The sequence below is a fragment of the Rhinopithecus roxellana genome, chromosome 6 (genome assembly GCF_007565055.1).
Source record: "Rhinopithecus roxellana isolate Shanxi Qingling chromosome 6, ASM756505v1, whole genome shotgun sequence".
Lineage (NCBI taxonomy): Eukaryota > Metazoa > Chordata > Mammalia > Primates > Cercopithecidae > Rhinopithecus > Rhinopithecus roxellana.
Genome location: NC_044554.1, coordinates 98,373,670 through 98,396,814, shown reverse-complemented (window position 1 = coordinate 98,396,814; position 23,145 = coordinate 98,373,670). Strand labels below are relative to the sequence as shown.

The following is a 23,145-nucleotide window of genomic DNA, read 5'->3' as shown; positions in this document are numbered from 1 at the left end:
TTAAAATTTTAATATAACTCATCTCTATACTTGCTTCAGCTTCCTAAATCATTGCGTTTCAGGCTGGGTGCGGTGGCTAATGCCTGTAATCCCAGCACTTTGGGAGGCCGAGGCAGGCGGATCACCTGAGCTCAGGAGTTCAAGACCAGCCTGGCAAACATGGTAAAACCCTGTCTATACTAAAAATAAAAAATTAGCCAGGTATGGTGGGCGCCTGTAGTCCCAGCTACTCGGGAGGCTGAGGCAGGAGAATCGCTTGAACCCAGGAGGTGGAGGTTGCAGTGAGCTGAGATCACGCATTGCACTCCAGCCTGGGTGACAGAGTGAGACTCTGTCTCAAAAAATAAATGAAATAAAATAATTGCATTTCAGAAGAAGGTCGCCATCCATCCCAGCTCTAGACCAATGGCAGATACACAAGAGACATTTATGTCTTTGATCTCCACTCTCAGATGTGGTGCCTGGAGCAGCCATTGAGTATGGCAGGATCCTGACCCGCCTCACCCGCCACCCTGTCTACATCCTGAAAGGGGGCTATGAGTGCTTCTCAGGCACATACCACTTCCTCCGGACCCAGAAGATCATCTGGATGCCTCAGGTAGGACCAAATATTGAGCATAGGCAGGCCCAGATGGGAAGGATGGGCCTGGAGACTGACCCGTGGGTGACAGAGTAGGAGAAAGGGACAGAGGATATAGAGAAAGTGGAGGAGGTGGGGTGGGTGGAGACTGGGCTGCAGACATGAACTTAGGGCTGCCAGGAGCCCAGGTCCAGTGTTTGGTTTTTTTTTTTTTTTTTTTTTGAAACACTCTCACTTTGTCATCCAGGCTGGAGTACAGTGGCATGATCTTGGCTCACTGCAACCTCTGCCTCCTGGGTTCAAGCGATTCTTCTGCCTCAGCTTCTCTGGTAGCTGGGACTACAGGCACAAACCACCATGCCTGGCTAATTTTTGTGTTTTTTTTTTTTTTTTTTTTTTCTTTTTTTTTGAGACCAAGTCTCCCTCTGTCGCCCAGGCAAGCTCCACCTCCCGGGTTCATGCCATTCTCCAGCCTCAGCTTCCCGAGTAGCTGGGACTACAGGCACCTGCCACCACGCCCGGCTAATTTTTTGTATTTTTAGTAGAGATGGGGTTTCACCGTGTTTGCCAGGATGGTCTCGATCTCCTGACCTCATGATCCGCCCGCCTCGGCCTCCCAAAGTGCTGGGATTACAGGCGTGAGCCACCACGCCCGGCCAATTTTTGTGTTTTTAGTATAGACGGGGTTTCACCATGTTGCCCAGTCTGGTCTCAAACTACTGACTTCAAGTGATCCACCTGCCTCAGCTTTCCAAAATGCTGCGATTACAGGAGTGAGCCACCGTGCCCGGCCATAGTTCTTTATAAGGAATTGTTGGCTGTCTGGTTGAAACAGTGAGCAAAGAGGGCAGGCTCGATGTGGACCGATTTCAAGATCAGACAGGCAGGGGCATCGCGGCTTGAGACCACCTCTTTTTTCTTGGCTGTCTGGTTCCACAAATCCTAGCTGGATCCAGAGGATACAAAAATACACAAAAGTGGGAAGGATTGGTCAGGCTCAGTGGCTCATGCGTGTAAGCTCAGCACTTGCGAAGGCCAAGGCAGGAGGATTGCTTGAGCTCAGTACTTTGAGAGCGGCCTGGGCAACATAGTGAGACCTTGCCTCTACAAAAAAATCAATAAATGGAGCTGGCTGTGGTGGCTCACGCCTATAATCCCACCCCTTTTGGAGGCCAAGCTGCATGGATCACTTGAGCTCAGGAGTTTGAGACCAGCCTAAGCAACATGACAAAACCCTGTCTCTACCAAAAATACAAAAATTAACTGGGCATAGTGGCCCACCTGTAGTCCCAGCTACTTGGAAGGGTGAGGCAGGAGAATTACTTGAACCCAGGAGGCGGAGGTTGCAGGGAGCCGAGATCACGCCACTGCTCTCCAGCCTGGGTGACAGAGTGAGAGCTTGGCTCAAAAAAATAATGTAGAAGAGAGATGGGAGGATTGCTTGAGCCCAGGAGGTCGAGGCTGCAATGAGTCGTTACCATGCCAGTATACTCCAGGCTGGTTGACAAAGTAAGACCCTGTCTCCAAAAAATAAATAAAAAGGAAAATCAGCCAGGTATGGTGACTCACACCTGTAGTTCTAGCACTCTGGGAGGTCAAGGCAGGAGGATTGCTTGATCTCAGGAGTTGAAGACCTGCCTGGGCATCTCTATTATAATTTTTCAGTAGAGAAAGGGTTTCACCATGTTGGTCAGGCTGGTCTCCAACTCCTGACCTCAAGCAATCCACCCGCCTCGGCCTCCCAAAGTGCTGGGATTACAGGCGTGAGCCACTGCACTCAGCCTATTATAATTTTTTTATACAAAAAGAATCAGGTATGAAACCCCTTTGTCCATCATCTATCTCCAAACGTTATCAACTCGGCCAGTTTTGTCATAACAAAACAATTTTGAGATACCAGTTCCTGCTGCTGAGTGGCCCTGTCTGTAGGGAAGGCAGTGGCTGGAAGCTGAACTATGTCAAGGGACGCCCTGGGTATCTGGAGCCCAGAGAAGAGGCACTTGAGCTTCCCAGAGCCAAAGCTGAAAGAGGAGGAGCTTTCGAGGAAGAGAACTGGGTGGAGTTGTCTAAGGCTAGCACCAGACTGCAGAGATTTGCAGGCAGGGCCTGGTCTCCGGAGGGTGCCGTGTACAGATGTCTGGCTTATTGAAGTGTCTGAACACAATGGAATGTAAACAGAAAGTGGTTTTAGCTTTTTCTAACAGTTGTCTTCTGGTCTGTTCCCCTTGCTGCCCTTAGCAACATCGTGAGCAGATTCCATACTTTCTGGCCACCTTAAACGGTTACAAAAAACTTCAATCGAAGTCATAGTATAGAATGACTCAGCAAATGTGACTATTCACAGGATATTTGATTGTGTTTAGGAATTGTTGCTTTTGAAGGTTGTAGTGACATTGTTATGGTTATTATAAAGTTCAAGTCCTTTTAGAAATACAGAACAAAATATTTACGGGTGAAATGACGTGATGTCTGGAATTTCCTTTCAAATAATCTGGGGCGAGGTGAGAAGGCAGTGAGGGTATAGAGGAAAGAAAATTGGCCAATGAATTGTTAATGTTTGAAGTTGGGCGATATATATGTTTTAGAGATAGGGTCTCAGTCTGTCGCCCAGGCTGGAGTGCAGTGGTGCAATCATAGCTCACTGCAGCCTCCACCTCCTGGACTCAGTATCCTCCAGCCTCAGCCTCTTGAGTAGACGGGACTACCGATGCAAGCCACCACAGTCGGCTAAGTTTTAAAATTTTTTGTAGAGACAGGGTCTTGCTATGTTGCCAAGGCTGGTCCTGAAACTCCTGACCTTAAGCAATCCTCCTGCCTTGGCCTCCCAAAGTACTGGAATTATAGGCATGAACCACCGCACCTGGCCAACTAGTGTATAGTTTTGAAATAATGTTAAATAAAGGAAGTAAAAAGACAGTCTAGTAGAAGCTAGGGCAGTTTAATATTCCAACCTCAAATCTGGATCAAGTCTCATCTCTTCCCATGCCTCAGAGCTGGGCAGCCTAGGGTTTGCTGAGGGACTCAAAGTAGGGAGGGATGGGGGTTAGCTTTAAGGACAGCTGCTCTCATCCCCCCTTCTGGGCAGAGGACCTTTGGCAGTAGGGTCCAGAGTGGACCTGTCTGTGTGCCTGACTGCGTGTCAGTGGTGGGAAAGCTCCTGCTCTCTGGCCCCATCTGGCTGTGTGAGCTGCTGGTGGCCTCTCCTGCTGGTTTGCTCGGGACCCAGCTCAGCCTCACCCTGGCTCCTTCTGGGGCTGAGGATCTCCCAGAGAGCGCAGCCAGCAGTGACTCCCTTCAACCCCTGCTAGGCATTTCCTCCAACTTCCTCCCCTTAACTTGTAAGCCCATGACCCCGTCCCCTGCCCCGCATGCCCACATTCCTTCACCAGGATCCCAGAATGATCCTGTGTGATAAGATAGGGACTTGTGCCTGAGGTCTGACATGTTCCCAGATCCAGGGTATGCGTGTCTGGCTGACAAAGACATCCCCTTCTTCTACTGAGATAACAGCACTGTGAATTTCAGCTCAACAGGTGTACAGTCAGTTAAATAAAGGAAGTAAAGACAATCAATCTAGTATAAGCCAGGGCCGTTTAATGTTCCAACCTCAAATCTGAATCAAGTCTTATCTTCATTGGAACTCCTCCTTGATCTTGGAGGACCCCTTCCTGGCTTTGCAGAGTACAGAGAGATTAATTTCTTCTCTGCAAACCCTACACTGCTGATAACTCATCACCGCTGCCCCCTCATTTCTGAAGCTTTAGTAAGGTGTAACTGACATGATGAACTGCACATATTTAAAAGGCCCGGTATGGTCCGTTTTGACAGATGCATATTCCTGTAACTTGCCTTTGCTCCTAGTCTAGTCAAATTGGGAAGAAGGCGCAGGGTCGTGGCTGGGGTAGCTGTGAAGGTTGGATTGGATTACTTGTTTGCGGCTGTCTTTAGAATGCAGGTGACTGGGCCGGGCGCGGTGGCTCAAGCCTGTAATCCCAGCACTTTGGGAGGCCGAGACGGGCGGATCACGAGGTCAGGAGATCGAGACCATCCTGGCTAACACGGTGAAACCCCATCTCTACTAAAAAATACAAAAAGCTAGCCGGGCGAGGTGGCTGGTGCCTGTAGTCCCAGCTACTCGGGAGGCTGAGGCAGGAGAATGGCGTAAACCCAGGAGGCGGAGCTTGCAGTGAGCTGAGATCCGGCCACTGCACTCCAGCCTGGGGGACAGAGCGAGACTCCGTCTCAAAAAAAAAAAAAAAAAAAAAAAAAAAAGAATGCAGGTGACTGGCCAGCTGTGGTGGCTCAAGCTTAGAATCCTAGCACTTTGGGAGGTCAAAGAGGAGGTGGGAAGATCACTTGAGTCCAGGAGTTTGAGACTAGCTTGGGCAACATAGTGAGACTTTGTTTACACAAAAATTTTTTTAAAAGGCCGGGCGTGGCGGCTCACACCTGTAATCCCAGCACTTTGGGAGGCCAAGGCGGGCAGATCACGAGATCAAGAGATCAAGACCATCCTGGCAAGCATGGTGAAACCCCATCTCTACTAAAAATACAAAATTAGCTGGGTGTGGTGGCACATGCCTGTAATCCCAGTTACTCGGGAGGCTGAGGCAGGAAAATCACTTGAACCTAGAAAGCGGAGGTTGCAGTGAGCCGAGATCACATCACTGCACTCCAACCTGGGTGGCAGAGTAAAAAGAAGAAAGAAAGAAAGATTTAGGAGGTAGCACTGATCAGACATGAGGGCATGGGAGAGAGAGGGGGCTGGGATGATGCCCTGGTTTTAGGCGTGGGTGATGGGGGCTGTGATATGGTTCATTGTGGGGAATACTCGGGAGGGATCGGGGTGGGGGAAGAGGGAGGTGGTTCTGGGGGAAGGCAGTGTGCCCAGTTTGGGCATATTCATTTGAGATACTGATTTCCTTTGCATTGTGTCACTGAGCATTTATACACATTTTACAGTACAGTGTGTTTTTATCTACGTCACACCCTCTTCCCAGCCAAACCCACACAACCGCAGAAAAGGAAGTTGGTTTCAAAACAGCAGGAAGAGGGGTTGATAGATTTGCTATGGGAGTTTTGTGAGGTTTTTTTTTTTTTGAGACTGCATCTCTGTTGCCCAGGCTGGAGTGCAGTGGCACGATCTGGGCTCACTGCAACCTCCGCCTCCTGGGTTCAAGTGATTCTCCTGCCTCAGCCTCCAGAGTAGCTGAAATTACAGGCATGTGCCACCATGCCCGGCTAATTTTTGTATTTTTAGAGATGGGGTTTCACCATGTTGGCCAGGCTGGTCTTGAACTCCTGACCTCAGGTGATCCACCTGCCTCAGCTTCCCAAAGTGCTGGGATTACAAGCGTAAGCCACCGTGCCTGGCCTTTTAGTGAGATTTTTCAAGTGGAAATTGAAAGGGGGATTTCATTTTGGCACCAGCAAGCTGAGCCTCTGGGTTAGGGGCAGCCCACACTGGAGTAAGCGTTGGGCCTGCCCGTAGGCAGTGGGGTGATGTATCTCCGTGTCACAGGCTTGAGAACTGGCTCAGCTTGGTGTCTGTTCTTTGCTAATGGCTTTCGAAGCTGGTGGCTTGGGAAGGATGGGGGCTTGCAGAGGGTTTACTGCTGTGGGAAAGGGAGTGAGATGTGCTGAGTTCAGGTGGCTCTGAAGGACCTACACGCCTGAGGTCCTTAAGATTTATTTCTGAGTCGGACTTGGAGCCAGGGGAGTTTCGGTACCGATTTTGATCTTTGGCAAAGGTTAGCATTTTCTGTGGTGTAATAATGGAGAAAGTGGTCTCTAATCAGAGTCTCACGGAAACATCAAGTTATCCAGTGGGAGTGCAATTCTCTACTGCAGAACTTCTTTGAGAGTTTTTTTTTTTTTTTTTTTTTTTTTCCGAGATGGAATTTCACTCTTGTTGCCCAGGCTGGAGTGCAATGGCATGATCTCGGCTTACTGCAGCCTCCGCCTCCTGGGTTCAAGTGATTCTCCTGCCCCAGCCTCCTGAGTAGCTGCAATTACAGGCATGCACTGCCACCCCTGGTAATTTTTATATTTTTAGTAGAGATGAGGTTTCACCTTGTTGGTCAGGCTGGTCTCAAACTCCTGACCTCAAGTGATCTATCCACCTCAGTCTCCCAAAGTGCTGGGATTACAAGCATGAGGCACTGCATCTGGCTTTCTTTTTTCTTTTTCTTTTTCTTTCTTTCTTTTTTTATTTTTTTTGAGAGATAGGCTAGAGAGCAGTGATGCAGTCATAACTCACTGTAACCTCCACTCCTGTGGGATCCTCCCACTTCAGCCTCCTGAGTAGCTGAGACTACAGCCATGTGCCACCATGCCTGGCAAAGTTTTTATTTTTTATTTTTTTGTAGAGACAAGGGTCTTGCTGTGTTACCCAGGTTGGTCTCAAACTCCTGGGCTCAAGCAATCCTCCCAAAGTGCTAGTATTACAGGCGTGAGCAGCCACTGTGCCCAACTTCTTTGAACCTTTGATTGCTAATGTACGCCTTGTTTCCAAGAGAGGAATCATAGATACAGCTGTCCATTTGTACAGTTGTCCTTCAGTATCCATGGAGATTGGTTCCACGACCCCCAATAGATACCAAAATCCTTGGATCTTCAAGTCCCTGATATAAGATGGTGTAGTATTTGCATCTAACCTAAGCGTATCCTCCCATATACTTTATTTATTTGAGACAGAGTCTCGCTCTGTCGCCAGGCTGGGGTGCAGTGGCACGATCTCAGCTCACTGCAGCCTCCACATCCCAGGATCAGGTGATTCTCCTGCCTCAGCCTTCCGAATAGCTGGGACTACAGGCATGTGCCACCACGTCTGACCAATTTTTGTGTTTTTAGTGGAGATGGGGTTTCACTTGTTGGCCAGGCTGGTCTCAAGCTCCTCACTTCAGGTGATCCACCTGCCTCGGCCTCCCAAAGTGATGGGGTTACAGGTGTGAGCCACATCACCTGGTCCCTCTTGTATACTTTAAATCATCTCTAGATTATTCATAACACCTAATACAATGTACATGCTATGTAAATAATTGTTATACTGTATCATTTAGGGAATAATGACAAGAAAAAAGTCTGTACATGTTCTGTGCAGATGCAACCATGAAGTATTTTTCTGGATATTTTTGATTCAAGGTTGCTTGAATCCATGGATGTGGAATGCACAGATATGGGGGCAGATTGCATTTGGTTATCTGAACCCCTGAACCCTTTTTTCATAGTGCCTTATGGAGGACTAGTGTTTCTTAGAACACACTTTGGGAAATGAAGAGATAATCCTTGTCTTTGTTTCAAATAAACAAAAGTTTTTTTTTTTTTCTTTTTTCTTTTTTTTTGAGATGGAACCTTGTTCTGTCTCCCAGGCTGGAGTGCAGTGGCACAATCTCTGCTCACTGCAAGCTCTGCCTCCTGGGTTCATGCCATTCTGCCTCAGCCTCCCAAGTAGCTGGGACTATAGGCGCCCGCCACATGCCCAGCTAATTTTTTGTGTTTTTTAGTAGAGACGGGGTTTCACCTTGTTAGCCAGGATGGTCTCGATCTCCTGACCTTGTGATCCACCCACCTCGGCCTCCCAAAGTGCTGGGATTACAGGCATGAGTCACCGCGCCTGGCAAATGAAAGTTTTGATGATAACTTTGGACCTGGAACTCAGGAAGCTCCCATTTAAGTAGGTGTTTTGTTCTCTCTACCCCTCTACATATATGCTGGCTTCATCAGAATCATTTCTGGGCATGCAGGGTGGCTCCCATGTGTATCCCAACACTTTGGGAGGCTGAGGGAGGAGGATCACTACAGGCCAGGAGTTTGAGGCCAGCCTGGGCAACATAGCAAGATCCCATCTCTACAAAATATAAAAGTTTCAAAATTATCTGGGTATGGTTGTGTGCACCTGTAGTCCCAGCTACCTGGGAGGCTGAGGCAGGAGAATCATTTGAGCCCAGGAGGTTAAGACTGCAGCGAGCTATGATTGAGCCACTTATACTCCAGCCTGGGTGACAGAGTGAGAGACCCTGTATCTTTTTTTAAATAAAAATGAGACGGAAGTCCGCATGTGCCCGGCGCAGTGGAGTGCAGTCACAGCTCACTGTAAGGCCTCCCCCATTCTCCCCCACTCTTAGGGGCAGCCCGCCACACCTGGTAGGATTAGTGAGGGGTTCAGGAGGTCCGATTCGACAGACCGCCTGGCCCAAAGCATGATGACAGGCCTAGCCACGCGCGGCCGAGCTCGTATCTCAAGAAAAAGATGGCCAGCGAGAGCTCCCTGTAATCCAGCACTTGGGCAGCCGAGCAGTGGATTACTGAGGTAGGAGGTCGAGGCAGATGAAAACCTCGTTTCTTTTCTTCTCTCTCTCGCCTCTCTCTCCTCTCTCTCCCCCTCTTCTCCTCTCCCTCCCCTCCCTCCCTCCCCCCCCCCCCCCCCCGTCCTCTCCTCTCTCTCTCTCAGTACTTAAATTCTGATGGTCTCCAAGTGTAATAAGAGAGTTATCCCTCTCCATCCTCCTGAGCCCCCAGTACATGCTGGGTTGTTAGTTTTGGGCCACAGCATCCTCACTGCAACCTTTGTGCACCTGGCCAAGTGTAAACAGGTGCCATGGAGGAAATGAACACCAGTGCTGAGACCTAGCGCTCTGCACCGTGAGGCTGTGGCTCAGTCCCTTCGTCATGACTCGCCCTGTGCCACCCATGCAAGTTTCCATGTGCCAATCTCTTTCAAAGTCTGGATCTCCATCACATTCACTGTCCCGGAACTGCCCTTTTACGCTGGTTTGATGAACTGTGTGAGGAATATGCTCATAGCTGCCTTTCTCCCTCCCCACTTCAGGAACTGGATGCATTTCAGCCATACCCCATTGAAATCGTGCCAGGGGAGGTCTTCCTCGGCAATTTCGGTCAAGCCTGTGACCCCAAAATTCAGAAGGACTTGAAAATCAAAGCCCATGTCAATGTCTCCATGGATACAGGGCCCTTGTAAGTAAAGAGAAACAATTGATTTATATTTCGTTTTATTTTTTATTTAATATTAAAATTTTGTTTTTTATATTATTATTATTATTATTTTTGAGATGGAGTCTCGCTCTGTCACCCAGGCTGGAGTGCAGTGGTGCGATCTTGGCTCACTGCAAGCTCTGCCTCCCGGGTTCACGCCATTCTCTTGCCTCAGCCTCCTGAGTAGCTGGGACTACAGGCGCCTGCCACCTCGCCTGGCTAGTTTTTCGTATTTTTAGTAGAGACAGGGTTTCACCATGTTAGCCAGGATGGTCTCAATCACCTGACCTCATGATCCTCCCGCCTTGGCCTCCCAAAGTGCTGTGATGACAGGCATGAGCTACCGCACCCGGCCTATTTTATTATTTTTTGAGATGGAGTCTTGCTCTGTCATCCAGGCTGGAGTGCAGTGGCACAATCTTGGCTCACTGCAACCTCCACCTCTAGGGTTCAAGTGAGTCTCCTGCCTCAGCCTCCTGAGTAGCTGGGACTACAGGTGTATGCCATCACACCCGGCTAATTTTTGTGTTTTTTAGTAGAGACAGGGTTTCGAAATGTTGCCCGGACTGGTCTCGAACTCCAGATCTCAAGTGATCTGCCCACCTTGGCCTCCCAAAGTGCCGGGATTACAGGCATGAGCCCCCGCACCTGGGCTATATTTTATTTTATATTTTATTTCATTTTAGAGACAGGGTCTTGCACTGTTGCCCAGGCTGGAGTGCAGTGGCACGATCATAGCTCACTGCAGCCTCAACCTTCTAGGCTCAAGTGATCCTCCTGCCTCTACCTCTGCCTCTGCCTCCCACCTCTGCCTCCTGCTTCTAGATATTAAAAGGTATTCTCTGGGCACGTATCCCAGAGAAACAAATACTTATATTCACACCAAAACCTGTGCATGAATATTCATAGTGCTGTCCAGCTGGCAAAGAGCTAGATAAACTGTGGTAAATACACTCCATGGAATACCACTCAACAATTATAAGGAAGAAACTGTTGATATGTGCGGCAACTTGGATCTCCAGTGAATAAATGCTGAGGGGTGGGGCAGGGGGATAATTCCAAATGGTTACAGACAATATGACTACATTTATATAGCATTTATTTATTTATTTAAAAAAAAAATAGAGATGAGCTCTCACTATGTTGCCCAGTCTGGCCTTGAACTCCTGAACTCAAGTGATCCTCTTGCTTCAGCCTCCCAAAGTGCTGGGATTATAGGTGTGAGCCACTATACCTGGCCTCATATAGCATTTTTGATAAGACAAAATTTTAGAAATAGAAGACAGATAAGTGGTTGCCTAAGAGTTAGGGAAGGGAGCAGGGGAGGTAGAGGTGGTTATAAAAGAACAACACAAGGAGCTGCACACAGTGGCTCACGCCTGTAATCCCAGCACTTTGGGAGGCTGAGGTGGGAGGATCACCTGAGGTCAGGAGTTGAGACCAACATGGCCAACATGGTAAAACCCCATCTCTACTAAAAATACAAAACATTAGCTGGGCATGGTGGTGCATGCCTGTAATCCCAGCTACTCAGGAGGCTGAGTCATGAGAATCACTTGAATCAGGGAGGTGGAGATTGCAATGAGCCGAGATCACACCACTGCACTCCAGCCTGGGCAACAGAGTGAGACTCAGTCTCAAAAACAAGCAAACAAAAAGAAACAGAAGGGATTCTTAGTGTTGGAGCTGTTTACTCTCTTGAGTGATAGTGGATATATGAACCTACACAGTGATAAATTTCTCTTATTATTTTTTTGAAATGGACTCTCACTCTGTCGCCCAGGCTGGAGTGCAGTGGTACTATCTTGGCTCAGTGCGATCTCCACCTCCCAGGTTCAAGTGATTCTCCTGCCTCAGCCTCCTGAGTAGCTGGGATTACAGGCACCCACCACCATGCCTGGCTAATGTTTGTATTTTAGTAGAGACAGGGTTTCACCATGTTGGCCAGGCTGGTCTCAAACCCCTGACCTCAGGAGATCTGCCCGCCTTGGCCTCCCAAAGCATTGGGATTACAGGTGTAAGCCACTGCGCCCAGTCCAGTGGTGAATTTCTGTAGAACTTACTACACACACACACACACACACACACACACACACACACACACACACACACAGGTAAAACTGGATAAACCTGCTAAGACTGATAGATTGTATCAGTGTCAATATCCTGATTGTGACATTATGCTAGTTTTGCAAAAATGTTGCCATTGGGGAAATTGGGCACAGTGTATCTACAAAGGACTTTCTCTGTTACTTCTTACCACTGCAAGTGAATCCATAATGATCTCAATAATTTTTTTTTCTTTTTTCTTGAGATGGAGTCTCTGTCATCTAGGCTGGAGTGTAGTGGCACGATTTTGGCTCACTGCAACCTCCGTCTCCTGGGTTCAAGCAATTCTCCCTGCCTTAGCCTCCCAAGTAGTTAGGATTACAAGCGCCTGCCACCACGTCTGGCTAATTTTTGTATTTTTTACTAGAGATGGGGTTTTGCCATGTTGGCCAGGCTGGTCTCAAACTCCTGACCTCAGGTGATCCGCCCACCTCGGCCTCCCAAAGTGCTGGGATTACAGGCGTGAGTCACTGTGCCTGGCCTCTTTGTGTTTTTTGATTTTTGTTTTTGTTTTTTGACAGGGTCTCACTCTGTGATCCAGGCTGGAGTGCAGTGGTGTGGTCACAGCTCAGCTTGACCCAGGCTCAAGCAGTCCTCCCACCTCAGCTTCCCAAGTAGCCGTCTCTACTAAAAATACAAAAATTAGCAGGGCATGGTGGCAGGCGCCTGTAATCCTAGCTACTCTGGAGGCTGAGGTGTGAGAATTGCCTGAACTGAGGAGGCAGAGGTTGCAGTGAGCTGAGATCACTCAACTGCACTCCAGCCTGGGTGACAGAGCAAGACTCTGTCTCAAAAAAGGAAGTAAAATAAAACAGATAAAACAGCAACCCCACCATCTCCATCCCTCTTACCTCTCTCTCTGCATTTAACACAGTGGGCTCATTCTCCAAGGTCGTTAAATGTGCTTTCCTGTCCTCATTTAATGATTGCACCATATTCTAGGAGAGTACCATGTTTTGGGTTCATAATAATAGCAATGTGACATGTACTATGCACCAAGCAGATTGCTAAGTGCTCTGAATAGATTACTTCCCTCAGTCTACACAGCACCCCTGTGAGTTAGGTGTATTAACATTTTTTTTTTTTTTTTTTTTGTAGCGATAAGGTCTCACTATGTTGCCTAGGCTGGTCAGGAACTCCTGGCCTTGAGCGATCCTCTTGCCTTGCCCTCCCAAAGTGCTGGGATTATAGGCGTGAGCCACCATGCCTGGCCAAGATAGGTACTTAAAAAAAATTGTTTTGGCTGGGTGTGTGTGGTGGCTCACACACACCACTTTGGGAGGCCAAGGCGGGTACATCAGCTGAGGCTGGGAGTTCGATGACCAGCCTGGCCAAAATGGTGAAACCCCGTCTCTACTAAAAATATAAACATTAGCCGGGTGTGGTGGCGCATGCCTGCAATCCCAGCTACTTGGGAGGCTGAGGCAGGAGAATCGCTTGAACCTGGGAGGTAGAGGTTACAGTGAGCTGAGATGGCGCCACTGTACAGTCGAGTGACATTTGACATCTGCTGGGCAAATAAAGGATGGTTGGGGCTGGGTGCGGTGGCTCACGCCTGTAATCCCAGTACTTTAGGAGGCTGAGGTGGGTGGATTGCTTGAGCTCAGGAGTTCAAGACCAGTTTGGGCAACATGGCAAAATCCCATCTCTACTTCCTTTCCTTTCCCTCCCCCTCTGGGCAACAGAGTGAGACTCTGTCTCAAAAAAAAAAAAAAAAAGAAGACGAGGGTCTCGTTATGTGATCCTCCCGTCTCTGTCTCCCAAATTCCTGGGCTTAGAGCCATGAGCCACCACACCCAGCCTGGATGTTTTTTTCCAGGAGAGGTTGAGCTACCTGTGCACATTCCGCCTTACACAAGCTCAGCGTCCTCCCTGTGGCCCTTCTGCTGCGATGAAAACCCCACAGTGGGGCTGCTTGCATTCTGCATTCCACCCGATGACCTGTGTGGTCTTTCCATGTAGTTTTGCAGGCGATGCTGACAAGCTTCTGCACATCCGGATAGAAGATTCCCCGGAAGCCCAGATTCTCCCCTTCTTACGCCACATGTGTCATTTCATTGGTAAGGAGCGTTCCTTGGCCAGGTAGCAACTGGCCTGTGTCTGGGAAGCAGAGGGGCAGTGGAGCCTCCTTCACAGGCTTATTCTGGATCACGACTCCCCATGCTCTGGAGAGAAAGGGCCCAGCTCAGCATATGCCCCACCTGGGTGGGATAAGCTCCAGGACACGTCCAACTTCTCGGGAGCCCTCAGTGAAACGAGCAACCGTGGTGTTTACCTTGAGGGCAGTGGGGCCCAAGATTGTGGGCTGAGCGTCCTGGGCTCTGGCCCTGGCTAGATGGCTGTGCCCTTCTGGGCTTGTTGTAAAATGAGGGTGATGGCTACCCACAAGCACACATGCTCATGGAGGCTCTGGGCTGAGCTCTAGGGACCAGGAGGTAAGTCTCCCTCCATCCCCGCCTTCATCCTTGGTCTGTGGGATGTGGGTGGAACGGAAGGAAGACTACAAAGCTCTTTCAGTTCTCACTTCCAAGATTTTCTTTGTTTTGGTTTGGTTGGTTGGTTGGTGGAGTTGGGGTCTTGCTATGTTGCCCAGGCAGGTCTTGAACTCCTGGCCTCAAGCGATCCTCCTATCTCAGCCTCTCAAGGTGCTGGGATTATAGGCATGAGCCACCACACCCAAGTGGTGCCCACCAGTTACTTAATTCATCACGAGTGGATTTTTTACTCGTTCCTGCGGCTCCAGATTGCCCGAGGAGAGTAAGATGTGTAGAGAGAGCAGGGCTGAGTCAGGTTGGAGTCCCCACCTTGTTCCTGCCTGTCTGGCACCAACAGCTCCTGGCCTGAGCCACTGTACTAGGGGCTGGAGCACGGCGTTTTGGCCCAACTATCCCTTATTTTAAATTTTATTTTTTTGAGACAGGGTCTGGCTTATTCACCCAGGCTGGAGTGTAGTGATACAATCTTGGCTCACTGCAATCTCCACCTCCTGGGCTCAAGCAATCCTCCTACCTCAGCCTCCTGAGTAGCTGGGACTACAGGCATGCACCACTGCACCCAACTAATTTTTGTAGTTTTAGTAGATATGGGATTTTGCCATGTTGCCCAAATTGGTCTTGAACTCCTGAGCTCAAGCAATCCACCCACCTCAGCCTCCTAAAGTACTGGGATTACAGGCGTGAGCCACCGCACCCAGCCCCAACCATCCTTTATTTGCCCAGCAGATGTCAAATGTCACTCGACTAGGGCCTGAGGCTGAGACTTCCCATGTGTCCCACCTCGAGGTGTCAGAGCCTTGTGGCCCAAAGAGGGCCCCCATCCAGCCTGCCTCCCTGGGTAGCACTGAGCCAGTCAATGGATTAGACTGCACGCTCAGTTCCTTTATTCAGATGGTGAGGAAGGTGGCTGTCGTCATCTCTGTGTCTTCCTTTAGCCCTGGCAGTCTGTGATTTTGCACTTGGCATGCTTCAGTTCCTGAGGGTTGCCAGACCAGCCTCGGGTACCAGCTTAGGTTTCTTTCCCTGGGCAGGACTCACAGCTTCAGGGGTGCTGTGATTAGAGCTGATATTTCTGTGCCAGGCACTGGGCTCAGTACAGAACAGAACCAAACCACATGGAGGAGGTAGTATACTGTGATCCCATTTTCCAGATGAGGACACTGTGGCTTCAAGTAACTTACCCTCCAGCCCGGGCAACATTGTGAGACCCCATCTGTACAAAAAAGTTAGCTGGACATGGTGGCGCATGCCTGTGGTCCCAGCTACTCTGAAGGCTAAGGTGGGAGGATTACTTGAGCCCAGGAGTTCAAGGTGGCAGTGAGTTGTGATTACACCACTGCATTCCAGCCTGGGCAACAGAGCAAGACCCAGTCTCTAAAATAAATAAAAATAGGCTGGGCACAGTGGTTCTTACCTGTAATTCCAGTACTTTGAGAGGATGAGGTGGGCAGATCACCCGAGGTCAGGAGTTCAAGACCAGCCTGAACAACATAGTGAGACTGCATGTCTATATTTAAAAAAAAAAAAAAGTTGAGCACAGTGGCTCATGCCTATAATCCCAGCACTTTTGTAGGCCAAGGCAGGCAGATCACCTGAGGTCCAGAGTTGGAGACCAGCCTGGACAACATGGTGAAACCTTATCTCTATTAAAAATACAAAAAATTAGCTGGGTGTGGTGGCAGGCACTATTGTAATCCCAGCTACTCGGGAAGGCTAAGCCAGGAGAATTGCTTGAACCCAGGAGGCGGAGGTTGCAGTGAACTGAGATTGTGCCATTGCACTCCAGCCTGGGCAACAAGAGTGAAACTCTGTCTCAACAAAGAAGGAAAGGAAAGGAGAGGAGAGAAGTGGAGAGGAGAGGCGAAAGGAGAGGAGAGCAGAGGGGGAAGGAAAGGAAAGGAAGTAACTTGCCCCCAAGCCCCATGGCCAGTGAGTGGCAGTCAGGATTGGCACTCAGGCTACATTGGCTCTGTCAGCTCCTGACTGTTCTTGGGATGATGGTGGTCCCATCCGCCCCATCGGTAGCAGAGCTTCCTGGGCTAGAAGCCTGCAGTTCAGAAGGTCTTTGCCTGGTGATGCTGGTTGCCCAGGCATGATTCTCTGGAACTTCCAGCCAGGACTGAGGGATGCCCACTTGTTAGACAATGAAATGGGTTCCCAGAGAAATCATGGGACTTGCCGAGGTCATGTGGGCTGGTCTTGAACTCATGCTTGGACCACGGGCCCATGGAGGCCAGTGTCTGACAGCAACCCAGGCCCACAGGGAGGAGGGCCAGGCATGACCCAACCCCCCACTTCCTTTTGCAGAAATTCACCTTCACCTTGGCTCTGTCGTTCTGATCTTTTCCACCCAAGGTATCAGCCGCAGCTGTGCCGCCGTCATAGCCTACCTCATGCATTGTAACGAGCAGACCTTGCAGGTATGCGTTCCCCGAGCCGGGCTCACAACCTGCCACCCCCTGTGAGGTGGGGTCAGAGCGCGACCTGGGAGGAGTGGGGCCCCGGCACTGCTTTGGGAGGAAGAATCCCAGATAACTCCAAGTCTAGGGTGCCCCCCAGCCCACGTCACCCAAGGGCAAGGCCCCAGTGTTGCAGGCTTGAGGCCTGAGGCTGGATACGCAGGGCTGGCCCAGAGACTCAGGCCAGGTCAGGCTGTCCTGCAGCCCCCTCGGCATGGCCCCCACAGCTGTCAGTCTGTCCACCGGTGTTTGTTTGGTGTTGCTCAAGGGAGAACTGCTTGGAGTCCCAGAGCTGCAGCACAGGCGCCCACCCACTCCCGCCTATCTCCCTATACCTTGGGCGCAGGGTCCAGAGAGGAGAGGGAAGCAGGGACCCATCGTGGCAAACCCAGGCAGATCTCGGGGCTCCTGACTCTGAGACAGCGCCTTTTTCGGGTGCCTGCCCTGCCTGTCACAGCCTGTTCATGATCTCAGAGGGCTTGATAGGACCTATAAAGCCCTGACATTTACCCAGGGATGTGTTTGGGGGAAGGAGAGGGACAAAGAATAAAACCCATCAGCCAGTGGGTTTGGTTGTTGCCGTGAAGTTGCAGACTAGAAAGTTTTTTTTTTTTGAGATGCAGTCTAGTTCTGTTGTCCAGGCTGGAGTGCAGTGGTGCAATCTCCACCTCCTGGGTTCAAGTGATTCTTGAACCTCCACTGCAACCTCTGCCTCCTGGGTTCAAGCAATTCTCCTGCCTCAGCCTCCTGAGTAGCTAGGATTACAGGTGTGTGTCACCACGCCCAGCTAATTTTTCTATTTTTAGTAGAGATGGGGTTTCGCCATGTTGGCCAGGCTGGTCTCGAAATCCTGACCTCAGGTGATCCACCTGCCACTGCCTCCTGGGATTACAGGCGTGAGCCTCTCTGCGCCTGGCCTAGAAAGAGTCTTGGATTCCAGGAATTCTGTTCCTGGGTGTGTGCCCAAAAGAAGTGGAAGCAGACCGGGCATGGTGACTCACACCTATAATCCCAGCACTTAGGGAGGCTGAGGTGGGTGGGTCGCTTGAGCTCAGGAGTTTGAGATCAGCCTGGGCAACATGGCAAAATCCTGTCTCTACAAAAAATACAAAAATTAGCTGGGTGTGGTGTTGCACACCTGTAGTTCCAGCTACTTGGGAGGCTGAGATAGAATGGCTTGATCCTGGGAGGTGAAGGCTGCAGTGGGCTGTGATCATACCACTGCATTCCAGCCTGGGCAACAAAGCCAGACGCTGTCTCAAACAAAAAAGAGAGGAAAAAAATCAATTTCAGTGCCTTTAAACTTCTAGGAGTACCTTTGTCTTTTAAAGACCTTCAAATAATAACAAAACTCCAGAGACACTATAATAACTAACACTGACTCCTACCTGCCTGGTAAGTATTTATATGTCATTAAAACACCTTCACAATGACCCTGTGGCATAGCTATTGCTTTTATCCCCATTTTGTGGGAGGCCTGGGGAGGCCGGGTACTTTGCCTTAAGCCCCAGAGCTGTAAATGGCAAAGCTGGAATCCAAAGTACGGCTGGAGAATCTGGGTTTTCAACATGGCCCTGAGGCGGCAGGGAGAACGCTGGCCTTGCAGCCTGGGCACTGCCCCTTACCACATGTGACCTGAGTACACCCCTTCACCCTTCTATCCCTTCAGTGAGTAGAATGAGGTCGACAGCATGTGTCTCTCCTGCCTGCTGCATTTGCTGTGAGAGTCCCAGCAGATGCCTTGTGGGCTGGAAGGCGGTTGTGTGGTTTATGATTCTTCCTTCACGGCTTATTCTGACCCAGTGAGGACATAGTAAACCTTATAACTGCACAGCTCTGCCCCTCACACCACATTTTAAAAATTTGTGGTTAAAATATACATAACAGGCCGGGCGCGGTGGCTCACGCCTGTAATCCCAGCACTGTGGGAGGCCGAGGCAGCAGTTCGAGACCAGCCTGGACAACATAGTGAAACCCCGTCTCTACTAAAAATATAAAAATTAGCTGGGCACGGTGGCGCATGCCTGTAATCCCAGCTACTCCGGAGGCTGAGGCAGGAGAATCACTAGAAGCTGGGAGGCAGAGGCTGCAGTGAGCCGAGATTACATCATTGCACTCCAGCCTGGGTGACAAGAGCGAAACTCTTGTCTCAAAAAAAAAAAAAAAAATCATACACACACATATATATAACAAAAAATTTACCGTCTTAACCATTTTAAAATGTATAGCTTGGGAGCATTAAGTACACTCACATTATTGTGCAACTAATCTCCCAAACTTTTCCATCTTGCAAACCTGAAACAGCAACTCTTTACTTTTCCCCCTTCATCTCCCTATGGGAACCACCATTCTACTTTGTCTCTGTGAATCTGAGTACTCTAGGTACCTTATGTAAGTTCCTTCCTTTTAAGGCTGAATAATAAATATTCCATTGTATGTGGAATTCACCAATAAACCCATCTAGGCTAGGTGCTTTCTGTTTTGGAAGGTTACTAATTATTGATTCAATTTATTATTGTTATTATTTTATTTATTTTATTTTTTTTGAGATGGAGTCTCGCTCTGTCACCCAGGCTGGAGTGCAGTGGCACGATCTCGGCTCACTGCAAGCTCTGCTTCCCGGATTCACGCCATTCTCCTGCCTCAGCCTGCTGAGCTGCTGGGACTACAGGCGCCCGCCACTACTCAATTTCTTTAATATATGTGGGCCTATTCAGATTGTCTGTTTCTTCTTGTGTGAGTTTTGGCAGATTGTGTCTTTCAAGGAATTGATCAATCACATTTGTGGGTATGAATATTCTTTTATTCTCCTTTTAATATCTGTGGGATCTGTAGCAATGTTTCCTCTTTCACTTCTGATATTAGTAATTGTGTCTTCTCTTTGAGTTAGCCTGGCTAGAGAGGTGTATCGATTTTATTGATCTTTTCAGAGAAGTGGCTTTTGGTTTTGTTGATTTTCTCTATTGATTTCCTGTTTTCAATTTCATTCTTTTGCATGGGGATATCTAGTTTTCCTAGCACCATTTGTTAAAATGACTGTCCTTTTCCCCCATTGAATGGTCTTGGCATACTATCAAAAATTGCTTGACAGACCGGGTGCAGTGGCTCACACCTGTAATCCCAGCAGTTTGGGAGGCAGAAGTGGGCGGATCACCTGAGGTCAGGAGTTTGAGACCAGCCTGGCTGACATGGCAAAACCTCGTCTCTACTAAAAATACAAAAATGAGCCAGGCCTGGTGGTGCATACCTGTAATCCCAGCTACTTGGGAGGCTGAGGCACAAGAATCACTTGAACCCAGGAGGCGGAGGTTGCAGTAAACTGAGATTGCACAATTGCACTCCAGCCTGGGCAACAGAGTGATACTCAGTCTCAAAAAAAAAAAAAAAAAATTGCTTGACTATATTTGTAAGGGTTTATTTCTGTGCTAGGCTGGCTGTTGTATTCCATTGGTCTCTTTGTATTCATGTCCATAGCATACTGTTTTGATTATTGTAGCTTTGTTTTAGAAGGTTTGAAATCAGGAAGTGTGAGACATGCAACTTTGTTCTTTTTAAAGATTTTTTTTTTTATGGAGTCCGTTGAGATTCCATATGAATTTTAGGATGGATTTTTCTATTTCTACAAAAAATGCTGTTGGGATTTTGGTAGGGATTGCCTTAAACCTGTGGATTGCTTTGAGTAGTATTGGCATCTTAATAATACTAAACATTCCATCCCATGAACACAGGATGTCTTTTCATTTGTTTGTGCGTTTAATTTCTTTCAGCACTGTTTTTGCAGTTTTCAGTGTGCAAGCCTTTTGCCTCCCTGGTTAAATATTTTCTTTTTGATGCTACTGTAAATGGAATTGTTTTTTTAATTTCCTTTTTGAATTGTTTATTGTTAGTATATACACATGCAACTAATTTTTGCATGTTGGTTTTGTATCCTGCAACCTTGCTGACTTTTTTTTTTTTTTTTTTTTTGAGATGGAGTCTTGCTCTGTCACCCAGGCTGGAGTGCAGTGGCACAATCTCAGCTTACTGCAAACTCTGCCTCCCGGGTTCACGCCATTCTCCTGCCTCAGTCTCCCAAGTAGCTAGGACTACAGGTGCCAGCCAGCACGCCCGGCTAATTTTTTGTATATTTAGTAGAGATGGGGTTTCACCGTGTTAGCCAGGATGGTCTCGATCTCCTGACCTCGTGATCCGCCCGCCTCGGCCTCCCGAAGTGCTGGGATTACAGGCTTGAGCCACTGCGCCCGGCCAACCTTGCTGAATTTATTAGCTCTGTGTGTGTGTGTGTGTGTGTGTGTGTGTGTGTGTAATCTTTAGGGTTTTCTACATATGAAATAATGTCATCTTCAAACCAGAGGTAAGTTTACTTCTTCCTATCCAATGTAGATGCCTTTTATTTATTTTTCTTGCCTCATTGTTCTGGCTAGGACTTCTAGTATTATGTTGAACAGAAGTGACGAAAGCAGGCTCCCTTGCCTTGTTGCTGATCTTAGAGGAAAAAGTTTTATCTTTCGCCATTGAGTGTGATGTTAGCTGTGGGCTTCTCATATATGGCCTTTGTTGGGTTGACATCACTTCCTTCCTTTTTTTTGAGACAGAGTCTTGCTCTGTCACCCAGGCTGGAGTGCAGTGGCGCAATCTCGGCTCACTGCAACCTGTGCCTCCCAGGTTCAAATGATTTTCCTGCCTCAGCCACCCAAGTAGCTGGGATTACAGGCATGTGCCACCATACCTGGCTAATTTTTGTATTTTTTTAGTAGAGACAGGGTTTTGCCACATTGGCCAGGCTGGTTTTGAACTCCTGACCTCAGGTGATGCACCTGTCTTGGCCCCCCAAAGTGCTGGGATTACAGGCATGAGCCACTGTACCTGGCCATTTCCTCCTGTTCCTAATTTCAGGCACCACTCTTGCCTTTCCCTTTCCCTTTTTCCTTTGTCCTCAATCCAGAGGGAGACCAGGTGCTCACCCTCCTGCATGCAGCAACCTTTCCTGTACTTGAAGGTGGATGCCTGAGGAGGACAGCTTGAATTTTCCTTCTTCAGAGAATTTGCCCACAGTTCTCTGCCTCTTTCCATTAATTAGTCCAGTCACAATGCAAACCTTTGTTGAGACTGTGCTAGGCTTGGCATAGTGTTTGCCATCCACAGGTGGTTTCATGTATGTTGTCTCAGTCTTCCCAGGAGCTTTTTGAATTAGGAATTATTTCTGTCACCAGATTTAGAAGCAGAGGGGCTTGCCCAAGGCAGAACCAGCTCCCATGACTCCCAGCACCGATGCATTCATGCCAGGCTGCCCTGTTTCTGCGTCCAGCCCTTAAGCCGTGTTGCTGGCATTGTGCAAGTGCCTCCTGTCTCTGAAAGCTGCCTCTGATCCTAGTGGAAAGGGCCCAGGACCAATCCTGAAGTTCACTTTCTCTCTTTGTATTCATAGAGGTCCTGGGCCTATGTCAAGAAATGCAAAAACAACATGTGTCCAAATCGGGGATTGGTGAGTCAGCTGCTGGAATGGGAGAAGACTATCCTTGGAGATTCCATTACAGACATCATGGATCCGCTCTACTGATCTTCTCTGCGGCCCAGCGAAGGGTACCGAAGAGCCTCGCTTGGGGGCATTTTGTGGGTGGAGGGTCAGAATGTGTATACCCAGGCTTGTCTGGAAGGAGAAGGCCTTTGCTGCCTGAAAGTCTCATGTCAGCCTCCTGTACTGATTCTTCCCAAGCGACTGTTCATGCCACCTAGCAGGTGCGCCCTGCTCAAGCTCACCGAGAACCCGCATCCCTGAGGTGTCCTGGGCCATCCCAACTGCACCCCTGAGGCTGCCTCTGGAAGAGCATCTGGCTACTACAGCAGCTGCCCTGCATCCCCTTGGTGACTTAGACCCTTTGGAGGCTGCCTGGGGGCGCCCAGAGATTGCCTGTGTTGGTTCACAGAGGATGTCACAATAGCCACCAATAGGCAGTCCCCTAGCCCCAGAGATACCAAGCCCAGCCTTGTCTAGCCCCCAGGCTCCTGGAATGGGATCACACCCTTGCCTCACCCCCAGTGCTTCCTGCCATCCACCCCTTGAAACAGATTTTCTTTCCCTGCTCCCCACTCATTTCTGCCTGGCTGTGTTCACCAAGGAGAGATACTCACCGCACCTCCCCCATCTCCCTATTCACATTTCTAGAAATTCCTAAGGTCTTAACAGCTTTCCTTTTATTTTTATCCCCTTTCCTTTTTTAAAATTTATTTTTATTTATTTATTTATTTTTTGAGGCACGGTCTTGCTGTGTCTCTCAGGCTAGAGTGCAGTGGTGCAATCATGGCTCACTGCTGCCTCAACTTCCCTGGGCTCAAGCGATCCTCCCACCTTAGCTTCCTGGGTAAGTAGCTGGGAATGCAGGCATGCACCATCACACCTGGCTAATTTATTTTTAATTTTGTAGAAACAGGGTCTTGCTCTGTTGCCTAGGCTAGTCTCGAACTCCTGGGCTCAAGTGATCCTCCAGCCTCAGCCTCTCCAAAGTGC

The 23,145-nt window shown here is 48.9% G+C and overlaps 1 protein-coding gene across 17 annotated transcripts in view; it reads left to right on the top strand.

Moving 5' to 3' along the window:
- STYXL1 (serine/threonine/tyrosine interacting like 1) overlaps nucleotides 1–22,842 on the top strand; it is a 57,570-nt gene extending 34,728 nt beyond the window's left edge. For 9 of the 17 annotated variants that reach the window (XM_030932694.1, XM_030932692.1, XM_030932699.1 and 6 more), the window contains 4 exons: nucleotides 453–598; nucleotides 9,411–9,556; nucleotides 13,646–13,743; nucleotides 22,066–22,836. In XM_030932694.1, the coding sequence (XP_030788554.1) occupies nucleotides 453–598; nucleotides 9,411–9,556; nucleotides 13,646–13,743; nucleotides 22,066–22,373 (698 nt within the window). In that variant the 3' untranslated portion in view covers nucleotides 22,374–22,836. Of the gene's footprint in view, nucleotides 1–452; nucleotides 599–9,410; nucleotides 9,557–13,645; nucleotides 13,744–16,485; nucleotides 16,599–22,065 lie in introns of all 17 variants that reach the window. The other 8 variants (XM_030932704.1, XM_030932703.1, XM_030932710.1 and 5 more) reach the window with 5 other exon arrangements.
- Nucleotides 22,843–23,145: the final 303 nt, after the last annotated feature.